The 22,696-nt window shown below is 40.0% G+C and overlaps 1 protein-coding gene across 3 annotated transcripts in view; it reads left to right on the forward strand.

Annotated features, from left to right (window-relative positions):
- Positions 1–22,696, forward strand: part of nhsl2 (NHS-like 2) — a 231,083-nt gene that overhangs the window by 175,129 nt on the left and 33,258 nt on the right. For all 3 annotated transcript variants that reach the window (XM_004573397.4, XM_004573399.6, XM_004573400.5), the window contains exon 3: positions 16,713–16,855. In XM_004573397.4, coding sequence (XP_004573454.2) covers positions 16,713–16,855 — 143 coding nt within the window. The remainder of the gene's footprint in view (positions 1–16,712; positions 16,856–22,696) is intronic.

The following is a 22,696-nucleotide window of genomic DNA, read 5'->3' on the forward strand; positions in this document are numbered from 1 at the left end:
CAATTTTAAGTCCCGTAGGGCTCCCTCACACTCCACAGCATGAGTCATAAGTGCAGTTTTGATTTGATTAGCGAAACTTATCAAAATGAACAAGAGAAAAATCATGTCATGTTTTAAGCCTGAGCTCCAATATTACACATTTAGTGAATTGAGTAGTGCTGTGTTTTTCTGTGGACTGAAATATTGCGGGTGCAGTATCATGAAAAAAAAATTCTACTGTTTCTAATTTTTTAAAAGAGAAGATCAAAGTTTGCTTTTTTGCTTGCTATGTTGAAATATTCATGTGCTGCTCGTTAGCAGTGATATATTATATTTAAAGCCTGGCGTTACACTCCACTGAGAGCAGACGTATTATATTCTGTACAGTTTGTTAATATAAAAACTTTGACAACACTGTTTTCCCTCCATCTGCACTTAACTGACTGTTTGTCCTTTGCTCTCCCACCTGCCTGTTTTCTTCCTCTGCAGACAGATTTATTGTTTTCTTCTTGAGATGTGCAGAAGCCACGTTTGTTTTCTGTATGTATTTTTTCTGCACTTCTCTAATCAGCAGCCAGATTTTCATATTTATTCCTTCACATTAATGGTGAACTTTGTATTTGAAGTTTAACTTATGTCAGCCAGACGGACTCAAGCATTCATACATACTTTACCACCTCCTTAACGCTCAGCACTAACAGTTTCTTCAGTGTGCGTAACCGCTTTGTATTAATTCACACATTTGCAGAATGATTTTACAGCAGTTTGAATTATGCAGATGTGTAAAACACTGTGCATGACTTCAGCCCTCGGTCTGATTTAATGCAGCAGTTATAATCTGCATAATTCTGCTGTTAAGTGCTGTCTGTTATTTTTGAGTGTTTTGTTCTCCCACTAACATTACACTGATGAAGTTCCCTCCTTTAAGAGGGCCACTTGGAGACCTTAACTGGAGTTGTTGACAGTCTTTATCAGAGTTTATAGTGAAGTTTTTATTTTAGTTTGATTTAGCAGCATGAGGCTTGATCTCTTGTACAGGGCGCCAGATGTTGTTGTACGACATTGCTTCAATTTAATAAGCATTCAGTTCTATTCTGTGGATCTATTTTTTTGTGTTTTTTGGTATGTAGCATAGCTTTAAGTTTATAACAGCTTGTTTTTCTGTTATTCCGTTATGGGGGGGAGTCAGAAGTGCCCTCATTAGCACCACAGACTGTAGGTTTTTATTTTGAACCCTGAATTAATTTTACATACTTGTTAAGTTTGAAGCTAATGCTAGTAACCTCAGTTAGCAAAGCTGCATCCACAGCTGCACGGGTGTTAGCGTAGTTGTCACAAAAGACAGATGTGGATTGTATATGTAAGGATGGATATAAACACCTTACATATTCATTGCGTTTCATTGGGGTTTTTTTAGTCTGGAATTTAGCTTTATGAATTTTCCCTTTTCTTTTCTTTTCTTTTTTTTTAATCAGAAGTGGCCTCATTAGTCGCACAGACTACACACAAAAGACAGGCGTGACATTGTACTTTGATCTTTATTTATGTTTTGGCGCCAGAAGTTGATCTATTTTAATAAGAAAATGGTGTGCAAAGTTATCAGCTAATGCTAGCAACCTTGGTTAGCTAGCTGCATCCATAAAAGGCAAGATTGATGTGGGTACTATGATGTAATCCACTAATTTAAGCCTCAAGCTTAGCATTTTCACTGTTGCTGTGTTGCAAGGCTTTTTTTAACCAGGATGGATCTGCCTAATAGTCTACCGTATTTGAACATAGACTTAGGGTCAGATTTACTAAACTAAAGGTCACCGACATAAGTTAGCATGTGACATAGAGCAGATAGAGATCAACTTCAGCTCCGAACAACAGGACACCTGTTAACCAAAGCAGCCACATCCCTAAATTTAGGTGTTAACAGCATAAGAAAAGTTATAGGAAAACTCACTCATCATACAGCTGAAAATGTCCTTAAACAGCCTCTTTTATTTTGTCTGTAGAGTTGTGCATTTTACCATGAGAGTCTATGGGAACTCACTCACTTCTGGAGCCAGAGGCTGCTTGATTCAGATGAACAGTTGGAGTATACATCACCCATTGCATGGACACAGATACGCATACAAATGAAATTTTCACTCGCCAAACCTGGATTGAAGATTTTCTTGGTAAACTGTTAGATAACTGTGGACCAAGCCGTATTATTATTCTATTAAAAATGCTCCAAAGGGCATCTGAAAGGTTGAGTTCAGTGACTCATATTAGCTGAGGTGAACTCAGCAGACAGCCGTCAGCTGTCTGCTGAGTTCTTTGAACACACATCATAAGCAACTAAACAGTGAGGGCACTTTGACTCTCCTACTAATGACAGGTAATCAAGAGTGAATTGAAGGCCTTGTTGATAAATTGCAGGCAAATAGTCTACGGCTTTCATAAATTAAAATAGATACATCAGGCACATCCAGCTCCTGATTTCTCAGTGTTGGACAGCTAATTTTTGAGGAGCTAAGTTTTATTTTCCTCCTCACTTGCTGATCACAAGGCTTGAGAATCGTTGGGGAAGCAGTTTTTTGCAAGACTAGAGGAGAGTTTCTGGAAAGATGAAGAAAAAGAGGGGTTTTTTTTAAAAATCACTTATGCTGTAGTTCTTCCGTTGAGGTGGCACGCATTAGTCATCCACTAATTCAAAGCTGCACAATGTGACTTTAATGGATCCAGTCTGAAGAAGCATATTAGTAAACAGCAGACTGAGGAGAAATGTGCACATTAATGTGGCAGCTTTGTGACTTATTTGGCATTTGGTGCTTGGGTGGAACACGAGAAAGTTTGTTATTAATCCTCTTGTATGCATGACTCTCACAACACTCAGGCTGGAGTATTCTCGACATAATATGACCTGCAGGAATCTCTCCAAATAGATTCCCTCATAGTAGATAACCCTTTGTATTAAAGAGGATAGCTAATGGCTGAAGGGGTCAGAGATGGTGACACATACTTTGACGCTGTGTTGGCCAACAGCTCTAAACTGTCATCTAAATGCTGTTGGTCACTCTTATGGCCAGAGGGCCAGTGATAAGAGAATGTGAATGTGTATTATCTATGACTCAGGGCTGTGTTTAGAAAGCATTTACTTGTATATACTGTATACATAGCGGGAGAATTTTGTCTACAGGATTTAGGCTGTCTCAGGTGTTTCTGTCTCTTCATGTAATCCCTGACTGACTCCTTGATGTTGAGATCAGGAGACTGTGGGGGCATAGCCATCTGTTGCAGGGCACCTTGTTTTTGTTGCTAAAGATGGCTGAATTTCAGGCTCTTTGTCATGCTGCAGGATACATTTGGAACTCATCAGATGCAGTTTCTAGTCTTCCGGTTTTAGGCTTTGGACCAAATGCAAGATTGGCTGCAGGGATTTGCTCTCAATCTGCCACTTTAAAACTATTGTTGAGGTTTTCTTTTTTTCTTTTACAGTCTTTTTCTATTTTAACATGTTGCAGTCATGTGAAATCTGATCTTTTCCCTTTTGATTTGGGCCATTTTCATATGTGATCTGAAAGATGTAAAGACCTTCCTTGTTTTACCTTAATTCTAACAGTCAAAATCCAAAGTTAGTCAGCTGATCTGTGTCTTATGATGCAAGTCTTGTGGGCAGGCGGTGGCAGATGTAGCGAGAAGTAGCCTTTGAAATCCTGAAATGTTTGAAAAGTTTGTTTCAGTGAAGCCATTCATGTTGTGATCACTCCAGGCTTTATATCCACACCCACTTACATACGAAGTAGCAGACATTGCACCAGAACAGGCACGTAACTTAAAAGTTGGCTTTTATCTATTCAGAGATTTGATTTCTTGCCCTGAACATCACCTGAATTACAGAATTTACAAATTTAAGAAATAGCACTAATATGCAAATTGCTCAATTATAAATATCAAGAATATGGAGAAAGAATATTACAGAGGTGGAATATATATGATCGAAATTTGACTCTAACCCGTGAACTCTGTCATTTGCTATTTTACTGTAGAGTGTGTGCAAAAAGGGTGTAACTATTGCAGTGTTTACAGTGTGTTAGATGGAGGAGGTGTACAGGGAGATGGCCACGGGCAGGAGTGATTTCCTGTGTCCTTCAGTGGACGCTCTTTTGGATAAAGCTGGTTGCCTAAACAGCACAATGGTCCCAAACGCATTAAAAATGTATTTGGAATGGATAAAGCAGGCAAACATTAAGCTTCCTAAAGCCCTGACCTTAATTTAAAAATTGTGGACTATGCTTAAAAGCTAGGTGTGTACCAGGTAAACAACTAATTTAAATGAAGTCTGGCAACTCTGTCAAGCAGAGTGAGAAGATATCCAGCAAGATATATCCCAGAGGCTTGCTGATGGCTACCAAAAGCATCTTGTTGACATGCAACTTTCTAAAGGGATAGTTAACCAAATATTAGTGGGGGTCTATGTATTTGAGTCTATATGTATACTTTTGATCCTGTGTAGATAACAACTCTGGACAACTCTTGCGTAAAAACGCAAGAGTTGGATGCAGTGGTTTGAATTCATTTTCAGTCCGGAAGCATTAAAAGCCCCAAAATTACCATGACATTCATGATGAGTGGATGTAAACTTGATAAACTGCCCGTGTTGTGACTAAGCAGCACAGGCAATATGCCAAACCCTGAAATTAGAAAATGAATAGAAAATTAACACTTTAGCCACCAGAGTTATGTTTTGAACTTAACAGTGACTCATAAATCAGTAATCATTCAAGACTTCTATTTTTCACACTATTGCATGATTGTGGAAACACTGATAGCTTGAATATCTTATCACTGGTGGGCACAGTGTTACTAGATTGGTTCGCTGTCGGCACACAAACTCCGACTGCTCGGCAGTCTAACTTGATAAAAGAAAAAGAGGAGAACAAGCAGCCAGCTAAAACAAAGATATATATTGGTTCTCCCTTGGGCATCCTTAAATCAGAAATCTATGTTTAAAAAAAAAGGTTGAGGACCTGAGTGAGACAAAGAAAATGTTTCCTGTGCCAAAAATAAATAAATACATTTCTTTAAAATTCTGGCAGTATCCTTTTACCCACAAAGTACATAAATAAAAATCACTATACAGGGTTGTGCCATGCTGCTTCTCCTGCTGGTTGACATAAAGATAACAGTGTTGACCAACTGATGGATTGTGTGGTTGGGCAAAGGGGCAGCTTAAAAAATATTGCTAGTGTGAAAGTGGCAACTGCAGTTGTTCTAGTGGCCACGTGAGGGCTAGCTCCAGAAGGGAGTCAGTAGCCACAGATTATCATGTTTAGAAAATTAAGGGCATGGCTTCATTGATTGACACAACTGGTAACAGTTTGCTAAGCTTCAGCTTTGCTAATTAGAGTCATTAAACTGAACCTCTACTATCTGTGTGTTTCCCAATCTGGTCTTTTAGAACACTTTTAATCCATTGACTTGATGTATGGTACAGACTGTCCAAGACGTTTGTACTTCCCTATGGAAAGTCTAATAAGCTAACATCTGTATTTGTACCCTGCACCTGTTCAGTTTATTGGTGCAGCTCGTTAGCTGATACATTAGCTCCAAAAACACTAACATATGGTGCCCAAAATGCTAACTTGGAAGAGTCCAAAACCAGCAGGTGACATCACAGTAGCTATGTTCCTCTTTTGATACTGTCTGTGGGTGTATACAAAGTCCGAGTCACATGAGGCAACAGCTTACGCTTGGATGGTGCAAAGGCTGTAACTATAAGGGTGGACATAGAATGCCAAGTCAGTTAGATGAAAACTGGGTGTGTGTCCTGTTGGTGCAACTGGCCCCTAAACAGTAAATCTGAATTGACCACCAAGGTTTTCAGTGAATGTAGCCTCACTGGTTGTTGGGTTCATCAGCATTTCAGCTCATCCCAAAAGTGCTAGATGGCTATGATCATGCCTTCGCCCAGCAATTTCTTCCACACTAAAGCCTTCTCATTATAAACCTCTGTCTTGTTAAGACAGGATAAATCCGTCCACAAACTGTGGACACAAACACTAGAAGCAGACTTTCTAAGAAGAATAAGTTTAAGTTCTCCCAAAATATGCTTCCATTCAGGTTTTTAAAAGCAGCTGTGGTGATGGTAGCATTACAACATAACTTTCTGCTCTTTTTTTGCTACTATTATTTAAAACTCAAGGCCGTAAAAAGACTATCCTTATTGTTCACTTATTCATTTTATTTTTTAGTGCCTTTTTTTACATTTATCTCCAAATCGGCAAACACACATTTCTTTCTTACCATATCTCTTCAGCTTTGTGCTTAAAGTGCCATTGTTACAACCTTTCCCTGAAAAGCTTGAACTCTGTAGAGGCCTCCAGATCCCAACAATAGGGACAATACTAAGTGACGTGAAACAACAAAACTGAACTTCAAAATGTCATCGTAGCCTCTTTCTGTCAGTGTGAATGCAGGCTGGGATTCAAAAAAGTAGATAAAGTTTTTTTGTCCATGCTAACCTGACTGTAAAATGTCGCAGATGCCCTTTAACTGTGTCAGAGAAGGCCCTGGTCAATGCTAGCTGTGATCTACACGAGCTGATAAGGTTTCACTCCAGTCAATACACATTACTGGACAGGTGCAGCATCGATCAAGTCCTGATGGAGGAGAAACACTCCAGCTTTTCTTATTTTCAGATGTGACTATTTTTAAAAAGTGACACCAAGTCCAATAAAGTTTGAGCTACTTGTTATAGCCTAGGGAAGATTATGAACTAAACCAACTTGCTAGGCTTTATTTTGTTCAAATTGACAGAGACTCTGAGTCCCAGTTAATTTTACATACTGTACTTGTCAACGTAAATGCCTTTTGTGCTATTATGCAAATGCTTTGTTAATGTACCATGAGATTAAAGCGGGCATTTAGCATTTAGGCCAGAATTGGCTCTTGAATGGAGAGCTCAAACGAGTTCTTGTGAAATCCAGCCTGCAGCTGTACCTTTGACAGTGAAAAGAATAGTTTTTAGGGGATTTATAGATTGTTTGAACTTTTATTACTGAATGACCTTTATAATCGGGTGCTCTGTTTGCTTCTGAACCACAAAGTATTGCCTTCCTCTTCAGTAAAAGAGTCATTTTGGTCCATTTTTTTTTTTGTCTTTTTCAATCCTCTTTCCATAAAGCGTTTCTTTAGAGTGACATCGCTGTGAATCAGGCAAGACAAACTCACCCGTCTTGTTTCTTTCCTCAGGGCTTCTCAGAGAATTTTTCCAAATACAGGCTGAAGCGTGACGCGCTTAAATGCTGCGATTTGGTGGCATTTATATTCAAGCCAACCTGCCCAAACCGTAAATAAACCTGTTTGTGATCAAGCACCGGGCAGGTAGGAAGTAAGAGGAACAGACTTGTGACTGAAAAGTTTTACATTTCTAGAGGCCTCCGAATCCTGATAATTGCTGTGAGAGGGTCAGAGTGTCCTTGAAGAAAGCACTTAGCACACAGCTGCCCTTTGGCCAGAGAAGAATATAATATGGCATGGAACAGCTAATTTCCCAGAGTGCTGTAAATATGGATGCTTATTCTCAGCACGCTTGGAGAAGTTGATTTTAATCTATATTATACTGAAAACTCGGCTGAATCTCAAGGTTGTCAGTTTGGCTAGACTTGACAGCTGCTGAACAGTTTAAGCTCAGGTGTACTCTATGCAGTCTGGCCTGCCATTCTTCAGGGCTTCTCTCCAAGTTGCATTAAACAGACACACTATCCTTGGGCTTTGCTGATTCAAGCTTCTGGCATGAATTTTGCAGACAGACTCATTGGATTTAGGACCCCTTTAGACCAGAGATCAATTCTAAACAAGCAGCTTATATCAGATTGTAGTGTAGGATTTACTATTCTGGTAAGGCAGCAGGGTAACAGGGTGTTTGTTTCAAAGTACCATTCAACAAAAAGTTGTTTTACTTTCCATCCATACATTTTGTGATACTGATGTGCACAACAGTCTAAACAGAGGCACCCACACTTTTATCTAGCCAATCACCCCCTTTCACTGTTCTGGTGGGACATCAATGCATCCCTGTAGTTTTACCTGTTTGTCTCGCTCAAAACGCCTCAAGAGCCTCAGCTCTACTCTGAGCCCCTTTCCAGGAACCTTACATTCACAGTCTCATTCTTTCTGTCACAACCAACCTACTCTTGCTCTTTCCTTCCCTTACTCATGACATAGATACCCCTCCACTTGGGGCAACAACTCCTCCCAACCCAGAGTGGGCAAACCTAATTTCCATAGAGGCTAATAATGAGGAGAATTTATTCCAGACAACTCCAGAACATCATCTAATCAGTGCAAGTGGTGTCTTCAGAGTCTACATCACTAATAACTGTTGCCAATTACACTTATGTTAATGAACTTAAAATTTTAAATCACTGCTTCAGAGGAAGAAAAGACTGGGACTAAATTAACAGTTGTGCAACTCAAAACAGTTAAGGCCTTTCTGTAAAGCTTGATTTAAAAAATAACTACATGTTACAGCAATCCAGACCAACACAACTGTGATTGGTCTGCTCGGTAATAACATTCACTGTAAGCTCAGAATATTATTAGCACAAGAATAATGCATATAAAGGCTATAACTGTCCACCGTGCTATTGCAGTAGTATTCTTCTAACATAGTTTTTAACAGCACTGTCAGTTTATATATAGACTCAATCAGTTCTGAAGTCTTTTCTCTTTCCTGAATTTCAGTTACAAAAAACGAGAAGAAGAAAGAGGAGCCTTAACAGCTCAGTCATCTGTTATAAAAATGTCTTTTTAAAAATTACAACAGAAATCCGCAGTGTTCTGAAAATTAATTTAGAAAATTAACTTGGACAGATAGAGACGAGGGAACGCAGAAAGAGGAGGCCTAAAAAAGCCAAACACATTGAAAGATAATAGGAATGTGAATCGGCCTTGTTGCACTACATGGTAACATGCAGGTTTTCTCATTGGCACGTTTATAACAGATAAGAATGGAAAAATAAATCAAGAGTGGATAAAAGGATGGATAAAATAGCTTTGTGTCACCCTCTTATCTAACATAATTAGGAGGCAACATCAAGACATAGTGTTTAGTGGTTCCTGAGAGATATCTGCAGTTGCCCAAGCTTGGAGAGCTCAGTGGAAAAGAGTAGATCCGAGAGTGGATTGCACAGCCTCAGCCACCTATTAAACTTCTCAGACCGGGTAGATGGTTTGTTTAATACCCTTGTAATGTTGTCTTAAACTGAAGGTAATGAAAAGACCGACCTAACCAACAATTTCAAGATGGGAGCGTTTTACCAGTTAGGACTTGCCTTCCTGGTGGGCACTCTTTTCCTATTTAAAAAAAAAAGCATCAGCTAGTCGTCCATTTATTTCACTTATATAAACATACATGACAGGAAATGAAGCCAAAATGTTTCCCTGGATAAAGAGGGGCCTGATAATTGGATCAGGACCCTAGTTGCGGTTTCTCGTGATCAAAGTAAACCAGGCCGCTAACCGCCAAGTGTGTCCTTCTAGGTCACCACCGTCCTCTTTCATTGTCGGGGCAGCAGACCTTTCTCTGTAATGGACTGATCAATTCTCCATGCTAAATCACAAGGACAGAGACATGACATGAATATGTGTACATGCAACCACACACGCACACACACACACACACGTACACATATTTGTCTGTGTACACAGACAAACATGTACTCGGGCTATGCTCAAAGAGGCGTATTGTTAATTTCTGTCCCCCGCCCCACCACCCCTTCATCTTCCTAGAGGGGAGAAGAAAGGGTGACCCAAATTTGACACGACCAGGGTGCATATTGTCGAGGATGGTTGGGTTTATCTGTGAATGGGTGCACTGTACGCAAACACACAAAGATGCAGATTTGTGCATGTAGGCGTTTTAATATGATCAATAAAGCTTAAATGGTGATTTGTGCGAATAATCCCCAGGTTAACACATACAAGAGGAGGATTCATTTGTACGCTCGTAGAAGATACTTATAGGCACCTGCCTGAAAGATACTCTTTCTCTCTCACACACACACACACACACATGCAAACACACACAATGTACAAGTTAGTGATGCATGAGTGCATGGCCTGCTTGTCTGGACAGAGGAAGGGGGTGGGGTAAGATGCTCTTAACCACTCTCTGTGTGTGTATGCAAGAGTGGGAGTGACCGGCATACCTTTGCACCCCAAACGCCAATAGCATCCCTCCTCCCCCTCCCTCGTTTTCCCACCACAGTTCCCTGCAGTCATGTATCCGAGCTGCAGTCGTTGCAGCGGAGCCCGGCTGCTATCTGAAGCATGGATATACAGCAGCTGTTTAACTTCCCTCCTCTTCTGTTTTAGTGCTTCTGCCTTTTGGATTTGACCTCTCTCGGTCAGTTTTCAAACTCTTAATGTTTACTTGATTTCTATGTTGCTACTAGTGAGGTCATTTAAAATGTACAGTGGAAAGTGCTGGAGAAAGTGTCAGCCTTAAAGTGAGTAAAAGTTGCAATGCTGCTTGGGAGAATATTGTTAGAAGCAAAGGTTTTCCATTCAAGCGTTACACAAATGAAAGTGATGGTGTAGGTTTAAGGAAGTTTGCAAGGTAATCAATCTTATTCTGCATGTAAACTCTTGGTGATAGTCAAAGAAATGTAGTTTAGTTTATTTTTATTTTATCTTTGTGATCATATTTCTTTGATGTATCTTGGGTTTTTTGGAACCAGACGGTTTGGTGAAGAGGAGTAAACTGTTAAATGGTAATGTTAATGTCAGCGAGCTTAGTTAGGAAGCTACGAAATATATAAATGCATCCTACCGATTGATACCTGCTAATTAGTGCTAATAAATAACACTGAGATAAAATACTAGGATTTCACTTATTTAATCTGTGATTTACCAAGTTAGCTTGCAGAGATTTTGAGGATATTGTCATAAGCTCTCCACAATGGCCAGAAACTGGTGCCAGTTGGGCAGATTGGTTGGAAACACACCTCTAAGTTTGGAAAATAAAGCAAAGACCAAAGTAAAACTAAAACATACATCTACAATTGGAAGATGGGTACGCTGTAGTCATAAACGATAGGCATGGTCAGCAGCAATACTTAGGTAGGCTGTGAGTTTTAAATAATGCACTATTGATACTAAGGGGCCCAAGTGTGAGTAGTTATCCTCCACACCATTGAACCACCAACATCCTGAAAACCTGAAACAAGGCAGGATGGATCCATGTTTTCAAGTTGCTTGTCACAAATTCTGACCCTGCCATCTGAAAGTTGCAGCAGAAATTGAAACTCATTAGACTGGGCCATCTCTTGTCCAGTTTTTGTGGCGCTTGTGTGAATTGTAGCTTCAGTCGCCTGTTCTTAGCTGACAAGAAAGGCACTATGTGTGGTCTTCTGCTGCTGTAGCCCGTCTGCGTCAGATTCAGAGATGCTCTTCTGCATACCTTGATTGTAATGAGTTGTTATTTCCATTCTCCCTAAACTCTCTTTAAATTCTCTGAAACTAGAGATGGTTGTGGAGAAAAATCCCAGTAGAACATCAGTTTTTGAAATACTCAGACCTGCCTGTCTCCATGCCACAGTTCTCCATTCTGATGCTCAGTTTGTCTACATGTCCAACTGCATCAAGTTTCTGACATGTGATTGGCTGATTATGTTTGCATTAATGAGCAGTTGAACAGATGCACATAACAAAGTGCCCAGTCAGTATATAAATTACACTAAGTTAAAAGGTCAGGAAGCCATATCGTCTATTTGTTCTGCAGGAACAAGTTAAACCTAAATGGATTTGGATGTTAGATAAATCAGAAGGATGCCGGATCCTATTTTTATCTTTCAATCTCCCACCCTTCGGTACTGGCTCAACTCTGCCAGCATCTTTCTCCCTCCCTGTTAAGGCTGTTAGTTTTGACAGATTGGGCCTCATTGGTGTGAATTCCCTTCCTCCTCTTCTTCCACTCTGTTCTTTTTCTCCACCTACTTCGTCTTTTTCGGTCTCTGATTTTCAGCATTGTGCCATTTCTCGATCACGTCTCCTTCCACTGTCTCGACTACACACCTTTTACCTTCTTTTTCTGCCACCCCCTACATCTTTTTCTGCATTTTCACTGCTTCTCCTCCTCTGTTGTTTGACATATAGTTCTTCCTGAACTATTTACTGCTTCCTGCATTGTCCTCCTTCTCAATGCTTTCTCATTTTATTCTCTCATATCTATACTTTCTCTTCTCAGTTCTTTTCACCTTCACTTCCCCCCTTTTTTGTTCTATCTCTTAAAAAGTTACCTCTGCTTCTTTTCCCCTCATTTTCCTTCCCTGCTTCCTTGCCTATCTTATCTCGTATCCTTTTCTTCCTCTGTTATCTGCTTCTCCTTCCCTGCAGCTCTTCCTTCTCTCCCTTTTACTCTGCTTTATCACTCTGTATCTTCGGACTCTTGCTGACACCTCACTTCGTTGGGCCACTGCAGCTGGATAAGTTTTGGCTTCTGCTCGCTGTTTACTAACCAGCTGATCCTGCTGTTTTTGCATGCAGCAGCCGGGCGATTTTGAATCAATTATTTTTAACACTGCAAAATCGACAGTTTTCTATCATGAGCGCCGGGGTTTGTAATAGGCCTCTATATGAAAACAAACTGCAAAAGCAAGCACTTACAAAGTGAAGCGTCTAATAGCTTTCAGAGGAATTAGCAAATCCAGCGAACAGGCCAATTTATCAAGACATCATTAGCATTTATGTCAAACAAAAAGTTCTGATATGTATATTATGAATGTTACAATTCCCTATATTTGCTGTCAAGAGGTTCTGATAAATCCTCTCTATGTGACGAGTTTCACCATTGCTGGGATGCATGCATCTGCCAGCAGGAGTCTCCCTCATATTTCAATATAATAATATCAAATAATTTCAAAATGCTTTCAGTTTAGAGAAAGAATGAATAAATATTCCACTACAGCAGATTCTTAAGAAAAAGGTCTGCTTTGATGACTTTGTCTGCTTTCCTGTTGAGCATCATCTGCAGCACATCGTCTCCCCTTTTACCCACATCTGTAAATCTCTGTAGAGGAATCCTGTCCTATTTCTAGGATCACCAGGAGTCGATAAAAAAATGAAAAACTGTGTGAAAATGACTTGGCTCATTATTTTTTTATTACAGCGTCATGAGCCGCAGGTTCTGTGAATGATGCAATGAGCAAAAGTCAGGTTTTGTCTGTTCCTCTCTATGGGTTCATCACAGCAGCTACAAGATCTTTGGCAAAGGTAACAAACTGTGTGTGACATTTTTCAGAGGTCCCTCTTTAACTAGTCTCTAACTGCAGGATGCCACAGGCAATAAAACCAATACAACGTTACATTACATACATAACAGTAGTAATGTAATGGTGGCAATCTGGGATATGTGCAGTGACATCACCAGTGGGATCACAAGTGCTGATAGTGATAGTCAGTTTCTGTGTTTATTGTTGTTTCCTATGTTTATTATTGTCTCAATAGACGCTATAATGCTAAAAATGAGAGAGCTGGATTAAAAAAAAAACATGTATGTAGCAGAGACAGGGACATTTAAGTGCACCTGTTTAAAAAAAATGGGACATTTTTGCAACAGCAGCACAGAAATTAATAGGAGTCATGTAGTAGTAATGTTTCTCAAATTGCTTTTGAGTTAGCAAGTGTGCGCATGATGCTTATTGGGATTAATGAGACAGACCACATAGGAGCATTAATACCAACCAGATTAAGTTGGTCAGTCTGGGCAGGAATGCTAGCCTCGGGCTGAGAGAAGGCAGGTTGTTTAATCGGATCCCGTGTTTTTTTTTTACTTTACTTAAACAGAAAAGAATTTGCAACCTCATACATCTTAAACTCTCCAGCTTCTCAGCCACCTAAGCAGCTTTTATCATTCCTGAGCATTTTCCTGTTCTCTTTTCTCTCTTCTTAGTTCTCCAGTCTCTCATTTTTCCCAATTGCTTCCCTTTTGAAAGATTTCCCGCGTACGATAAAAGAGAATAATTGACAGCATATGTTGGAAAATGTGTTCAGTGTCACACTCATGAGTCTGATCTCGTAGAAGCCTTGTTTCTGCAGTTTTTCATTGTGATGGTTTCACTTCAGTTGAAATAATATCTACTATCTTTGAGTTTATAAAGCCCTTCAAACTCATCAGAGTAACTTTCAAAGTACTCCTTTATCTGAGCTTAAAATGACAGCTGACATACATTACTGCATCATCTTAATCCACGCTGAAGGTTATAAATGTTTGCTGTGTGTGTGTGTGTGTGTGTGTCCCGTTTCCTCTGATGTTTAGAGCCATAATTGCACTTAGAATAAGTGAGATCATACACAGTTTTCTGCTGCTGGCACTTTTTATTCCAGCAGAAGGAAGATGTCAACATCAATGATCCCAAATGCCATTAAAAAACTGCACTAAATCTGTGGGTGGACTGCCTACCCTCGCACAAAAACACATCATTATCTTTCTTGTGTTTTGTGGTTGTGCTGCTGTATATTAATTTCTATTCACAACTCTATATTCCCGACTCCAAACACTCCCACGTTGCGGCGCTCACTTAAATCTGACACCTGCTAAACTTTACGGTGAACCGCTTGCGTGTTTAAATGAGTTTACCAGGCATGAAAGTTGTGCAGCAGCCATTAGAAAGTCATAAAAACAGATCCCATCACGCTGCAAGGTCTACTACTTTACCATATGGAAGACTATTTAGATGGAGGTAGATAAGCAGCCTGAGGACACTCAGGATATTCCACACAAACAATGATAATTTAAAAAGCCTCAATTCCTTCTATTTTCTTATACAGTGGTATTAGTCTTGTTAAATACTTTGCTAATTAGATGCTAATTTGTCTGCTGTTTGGTGCTGGGAAACAGCTGCCTTTTGCAATTGGAAGTGCTGATGAGAGTGGAACAGAAACTAAAAGTTGTGAGCCTTCAAATTCAAGACACTGAGCTGACGGATGAAAGTTTAGACTTTAGGGGTTGAGCCAAGACATAATTTGTGCTTCTTAGAAGAAAAAATGTCCAACTTTACAGTAGAAATTAACATTTATAGGCTGAAACAAACAATAGTTCAGGCCTTCATAGCTTTTATTGTTCTTTGATTACAACTGTACATTTTACTGACTAATTTGTATTGAATCGTACAAAATATACAAGAAGTTTGTGCTTAGTTTTTGTTATTACTCAGCACAAATGAGTAGACTGATCTTCCTACATGTTGCACCTACTGGAGCTACTTGGCCATGGAAATCAATGCCATCAAGCTCCTGGTGCAGATTTTGTGCAGATGGCAGAGGAGCTCTGCAGTTACAGAGTGAGGAGAGTGTTGGTGACTTTTACACACTATGCGCCCCAGCAGTTGCTGTGGTTTCTAAACACGTCGACTTTACAATAATGCCACTTATGACTGATCTGAGTTTGTCCATATAACGTACAGATCTGGATCGGTCTATCAATTCATCTTGCTCACCCAGCTAGCTCGCCATATGTCTAAATGTGGTCGCACAGGTGTAGAGACTGGTCGGCGAGCTGGCCACCATAGGCCTCTGGGGAAAAGTGTGTATTCCATGACCAGTTGTGAAGTGGTTGCTTGCGGTTGATGGCAACTGCTAGGTGAAACTGGTAGAACAAACAGGTATAGAGTGCTGCACCCAAAACCTTCTAGCAATTGTTTTGATCACTTGCCTGTAAAAGATTGCAAAATAGTTGTGAAATGCACAATGTAAACTGGAAGAAGTGATCATTCACCACAGTGCAAAACTTCAGACTTTTGAAATATGCTGGTAATGCACAGCTATTGCTTTAAAGGTGACGTTTTGGAGAAGTCATCAACCGGGGATACACACTTTGCCCTCGCGATCAGAGATGAATGACCGGTCTTTTGATCTTCGTAACTGAGGCTAACATCTTTCATAAAGAGCCTGAAATCCTGAAAACAACTTTGTTTCTCCCAATTTAAACCTTAGTTTATTTATCTTATACACAACATTCATTCTTGAGACAAATATTTCACCATTTATTCTTTCTAGCTTGTTGTCATCTGCTTCCTTATATTGCTAGGCAACCATACATCACCAGGAAGGAATCCATATTGTTCCAGGAAGTTCAACTCCAAGCTTTTTTCACCTCACTGACACTGCTGTTTCTCTAAAGCTGCTCAGTGTCTGTGGGGGTGTGTGTCTGTGTGTGTGTTAGAGAGCTGAGTGAAACATGGGGAGTGTGTTTTGGGGTAAAGGAATAGCTGAAAGGGGGAGCGTGTCTGTGTGTGTGTGTGTGTGTGTGTGTGTGTGTGTGTGTGTGTGTGTGTGTGTGTGTGTGTGTGTGTGTGCACCAAGAGAAAAAGGGGGGAGGTGGGGGTTAGGAATCTGTTTACAATGGCCTGAGGGAGCTGCCGGAGAGGGAGAATCAGTCTGATATTTGGAGGTAGACTGCGAGAGAGTGCGTGTAACACAAAGAAAGAGAGTTTTGGAGAAGGAATAAATGAAAGAAGAGGAAGGGATGGAGCCCTTGGGAGGATTAAATACAAACTGAAGGAGTCATTTAAGGCACAAGTTGAACCAGGAGTCACAGGAGGGAGATTGCAGGTTGATGCAAAGCAGCAGCCGTTCCTGATCTCCACTTTCAACCATGCAAATAAGATTTAGTTTAGTTGCATGCATGCATGCAGCAGAAAGCAAGTTTATGCATGCATTTATATCTTTTTGTTATTTTTGCTCTTCTGTGTTTTCAGAGTTTGAGGAGCAGTTGTACGACACCAAGCTGACCGGTCAGACTTTCCGGCATCCGTCCTCACAGAGCTCCGACGACACGTCCACCTCCCTCAGCCGATCGCCCATCTCCCTCAACAACAAGAGGCCCGACTTCATCTTTCTGGTAAACACACACAGACGCACGCATGCAGGCTCATGTTTACACCCATCTTATTTGATCAGGAGGCTCCGTCACACCAAAATGTCACCTCTCTGCTGAACAAACACCCAAGCTCAGATTTTATATGCAGCTATTTGAAGCTGCACATCTTTAACAAGCAAATGCAATAAATAATCTCCACCTTTCCTATTTTAAACTCACTCTTTTTTCCACCTCTTAAACCTGTGAAACCTGACTTCATCCTGCTTCTGCTAAATGCACACACACAGACACACACACACATACACTGTGTCCACTTCACTTATCATCTTCGTTTTTCTCTCAGAACAGCAAGACACCAGACTTCACATTCCCGCTAAACTCCTGCTAACCTACTCCACCCGACTCCATCTGCCCTTTTGTGGTCCTGTTTGCACTCTTTATTATTTCTTTATTGTTTCCAATCAGTGCTTGATATTCATTTTATGTTACCTGCCTCATTTTAAAGGCTCTTCCCCCTTTACAATAAAATTATAGGCAGTATAAATCTATCTCTTTTCTCCATTTCATTATTTTTCGATCATCCTCGATACAATATCCCACAAAAGCCCATTCCTTTGATTAAATCTTGTGTATCTTGCCATTTCATGCTCACTGGAATCATCATTTTAATTTGATTTATCGACCTTGAGAGTGCGGCTATAAATAAAATTGTAATCCTCAAGACTTTTTCAAAATATGGAAATGGTGAGCGTTTTTCTAGCAACAGCTTTTTATTTAGTTTATTGTTTTTTCTTTCTGGGGTTGTGCTTTTTATGCAGGACCTTTTGTTGTTGCTCTGGGAGTTAGCTTTGTGGTGCAAGATCTGAGATGTGCAGATTAGCCACAACGTTAAAACCACCTACATAAGTGTGTGTAGGTTTTTCTTCATGCTGCCAAAACAGCTAGCTGCTGGGGTATGGACATGGCACCTCTGGTGGTGTTCTGAGCCTGCACCAGTACTTTGGCAGTGGAGTCTTTATGTCCTTTGGGTTGCAGGATAGAGCCTCCATTCATCAGACAGCACATCTGTGCATGCTTGATCAGACTGGGAGCCTTTTTGTCATGTTCTTCTGTAGTATTGTCCTGCTAAGGGAGTGTCAAATTTTGACAGTTCCTATCTGAGTAAGATCCATAATAATAATAATAATAATAATAAATTTTATTTATGAGCGCCTTTCAAGTCACCCAAGGACACTTTACAATAGGATAAAACACTTAGTAAAACAATGGCAGAATAAGAACAATAAAATAAAGCACAAGATAAAATGAACAAACAGTGGATTCACAGTGAATATGCAGATTTGAACAGATGAGTTTTGAGTTGGGATTTAAACTGGGGGAGAGAACCAATATTTCTTATTTCAGGGGGCAGAGAGTTCCACAGCCTGGGAGCAGAGCAGCTGAAAGCTCTGCTTCCCATGGTGGTGAGGCGGAAGGAAGATACAGTAAGCTGGACAGAAGAAGAAGAACGAAGTGAACGGGCAGAACAAGTGGTGGTTAACAGGTCAGAAAGATAAGAAGGAGCGAGGTTATGAATAGCCTTGAAGGTGAGCAGAAGAAGTTTGAAAATTATCCGGAATTTCACAGGGAGCCAGTGAAGTTCCTGAAGAACAGGGGTGATGTGCTGGTAGGAGGGGGTTCTGGTGATAATGCGAGCAGCAGAGTTCTGAACCAGTTGAAGCTTATGGAGGGATTTTTGGGGGAGACCATGCAGAAGAGAATTGCAGTAGTCACTACGGGAGGTAACAAGACTATGTACAAGAATGGACGTAGACTGGGTGGAAAGAGAAGGAAGCAATCTGTTAATGTTACGTAGATGGAAGTAGGCAGAACGGGTGAGGTTATTGATGTGTGATTTATAAGAAAGTGTACTGTCTAGGATGACACCAAGGCTCTTAACCTGAGGAGAAGGGAAAACTGTGGAGTTATAATAATAAGGCCAATGACCCAAGCAAAGGCAGTATAAATGACGATTGTAGCTTCTGTATGTGAAATGGGAAGCCAATGCAGTCTTCTTCTCACCAGCAGGGGTGATACCTTTGCTTGTAAAAAGCTCCTGGTTTTTTAGAGACTTGTGGGTAAATGATCCCGAACCCTCAACATTCAAACAGAAAAATAACAACTTCTTCATAGTAGGACCTCAAAAACTAAAAGTTCACAGCAGCTATATCCATCTTTTATACAGTCTGCGGGCCTTAGATGGAAGATACATGGTAGCGTAATAAAATGATTAACGTTATTAGCTAAAGAAGCAATAGGCCAGTCCTGTACTGAGCTTCATGCAGAAGCTTTGCTGTAGAGAAGACATAGTAGACATAGTATCAGCAAGACGTACTTATAGAATAGATTTGTCCAACAAAATTTGTCACGTTGACCAAATTTCTCTTATGGATCTACACAGTTGTCCTGAATGTCCACACAAGTTATTGACGCAACTTGGTAGCTGATATTTCTACCTGTTGTATACAGTATACTGTATACAACAGGTCTCCTAAATATCTGGCAAATGATTGGTTGTATCGTCACCTTTGGATGGGATGAAACTCTTTCCAAGGTTGTGACTGATTGGAATCAGGGTGTGCCCACGGGCTGACAGCCACTGTCGCAAATGCTTGCAATCATTCACTGGCAACAAAAAATTCAATGCAGTTCCTGAACAACTACTAGTTTTTCCTAGTTGAACATAGGTTGCCATCCCGTTTTTATGTTTTAGCCATTAGTGGCATTAAGGCTCCTAAAAGTCTTTAATTTCTCTTTTTGTTATAGTATGACATGCCAAATGGAAACTCAGTCTGCGTTTGGCATCTTCTAATTGCTGTGTCTCTGTTCACATTTACATGTCTGTGCTTGTGTGTGTATTGCGTCTGTATTATTTGAACTTCTGCGCGTTGTTTGTACTTGACTGATCACTGATGCAGATTTGCTCCGCTCAATGAGGACTGATAATAAAGACTCCATCCTTTTCTATTAATGATTGTAACTTGAAGTTCGGAATGAGCATGTCTTCTAATTGGCTGTTGGACAGCTTAATTCAGCAAATCGGCGACACAATGCACTATTCCAACAAATTACTGCTTCGGCATATCAGACGGTTTTACAGCTAAAAGTTGTGTTGTGACAAAATGCTTCACTGCTGTTGTCATCATCCCTTTATTTTTTTCCCATGAAGCCGAATTATCCGAGAACTGTTGCACAGTATATCCCGCCCCCTCATTCAGATTTCTCAGGATTAGTCATCGTCCTTTTCACACTCTCAGCAGGTTTCTACAAACAAATGCCAAACCATTTAGTGTCTTCCAGATGGAAGTATCATTAGCACTCGCTAAGAAATCAAAATAGCATGTGACGTAAGTGCTTTCTTGTCAGCCGGCGCCTGCACATTGAGGACTTACTGACTGATTTTTGAAGGCGAGAAAGGGAATGCAAACATAGATGTTAAATTGCTTCAGGGTGTCTCAATGATAATCTATGATCACAATTTGTCAAACAGGCTACAGCTATACATAGAGCCTCTCTCTTTTCACTCTTTCCCTTTTCCATTAGTACTTCTCAGTCTATTTCCCCAGCTCATTGAACTCCCACCGTGATTTTACTGCAAGATGGCTGCACATTTCCTGCACACCGACTGACGCAATATTCCTTCAGCGAGCTGCTAAAGAGCTCTCTTAACCTAATGCCTTTCTCTCTGTTTGGGCTAATTTCAATTAGAGAATGGCAGATTCCCACGAGATAGCTTTACGTCTCTCACGAGGCGGAGGATAGACTGGAGTGTTTCCTGCATTGCAGCAGCCTCGACAGTTTCATTGCCTTGCTTAAGGGCAGAGATGCCTGATACTGTAGATCTAATGGCAGACAGTTGACAGATGCCCGTTCCCTCACAGCTGGGATTGCACCTTCCTGTTGCCATCAGGGACAGAACGAACAGTGTCTCTGCTGCTCTGTCAGTTTCCGTCCCTGTCAGCTAATCACGTCAAATCAATGTTTTTCTTTTTTATGTTTCTAACTCACTTCAGATTCACTTCTGTCGCTCCTCTGCATTAGCTCTCTCAGTTTTATGAGACAGGTGAAAATGAGACAGCATTTTCTCTCGTTCTCTGTTTTGTAACCCTGCTGTCTGCTTATCTACCCTACTGATCCTTCCTCTTACAGGCATTGACGTTGCTTAAAGGGGACAAAACATTTAATTTTGGAGGAGGTTGATGAGTAGATGACCTCCGCCGGCTGTCTGGACTCCTATAGGATTTTGGTTCTATTGATTTTTACTGCAAATTGAATTCTGAGGTTATTTTGTTTTTCTTGTGTGTTTGAGCCAGTAACAGCAGTTTAAAGGGGAAAAGGGCTTTATTGGCTAATTTTCAAAACAGCTTGGGCAGAAAATGAGAACAATAACTTTTAAAGAGTTTGAGAGTACAATATGAGAGAAATGGAGATCTTGTAGTGAGGAAATTAGATTTGAACCATTGGATCTCAGGATGCATTACCATGACTGAAGGGGAAGACAATATTTTGGATTTCACTAAAGAAACTGACTAAAATTATTTGGATTTCAAGCAGCATGTTAGATTTTCTTTTACTCTGTAGGTAGCCTGAAACATTTTTCAAATAATCTCACTGAGTGCAGAATCTATGATTTTTTTTTTCTACATGAGAAACACTCACGTTTTGTTTTGTTTTTATTAAAAAGTAAAGCCTTTAGCCTCCAACATTCAATTTGTATGAAAACGAGTAACCATTATTTAGCCATGTATTCAAGCCTTCCATTAAACAGAGGCAACCAATCAGAATAAAGTTGGCCTAAAACAATGGATGAGCTGAAGAGCTACACCCAGTCACACCTCGTGACAAATAAGGATTATTTTGAGCTGGGATTCATACAAAGTTCATCATGTAATGAACAGGTCAACTTTACACTACCTGCCTAGTAACATGTTGTCAGGTTGCTCGACCAAACAGAGTAAAAACAAGTTTATGAGACTTTAATTTCACACCTCCAAATGAATACATATCTATTTCACTTTAACTCCTGGACGTGTAAATGTAAAAGCTAGCAGTCATTTATGAAGGATGCACAAATATAGTGTCTGAACATATTGGCATTGTTGACTGATGTAAGCTTATTGCCAAATGATGTGACATCTACTCACAGTTGCATTTATCTATTTCATTACATCAGCTTATAGCGACTAACTGTTCGAAGGTAGTGTGATGTAATTTGAACATGTCCAGCATTTTGACTGGTACTGTATGTAATATAATATACGATTTTTTTCAGCCCATAATTCCACAGTAGATACAGCCCTACTGTTCATAAAGGTGATTATGAGAACCAGTAACAAGTGGTTAATAAATGGATGAATAAATAAATATGCCGGCTCCATATTTATATTTACAGTACTAAAAAAGAGTATTTGCCCCCTTTCTGATTTCTTTGTTTTTTTCCATGTTATGTGGCATGTTTTATTTTTTAAATAGCTTTTTTATTATTTAGTTTGAACATGAAGCTAAATAATAGAACACCAGTTCTTGCAATCGCTTTCTTTCCAGCTGTCAGAACAATTTTGATCAAATACTGATCTTTCATCTGCACGTCCATCCAAATAACCAAGGTTTAACACCTATATGGCATGTTTTAATGCTAAACAAACATAACCCAACTAAAAATAAGTGATAATTCTGCCAAAATCAATCCAAAAGAACATGGACGACTCATCCAGGAGGTCACAAATGAACCCAGAACAACATCTAAAGAAGTTCATGATTCAAAAATAAGAAAGAGAGTGGGTAAAAGGGCTTTTTAAAGTGTCAAATATGTAAAAAACTAAG

This window comes from Maylandia zebra, linkage group LG3 (assembly GCF_041146795.1).
Source record: "Maylandia zebra isolate NMK-2024a linkage group LG3, Mzebra_GT3a, whole genome shotgun sequence".
In the NCBI taxonomy this organism is placed as follows: Eukaryota; Metazoa; Chordata; class Actinopteri; order Cichliformes; family Cichlidae; genus Maylandia; species Maylandia zebra.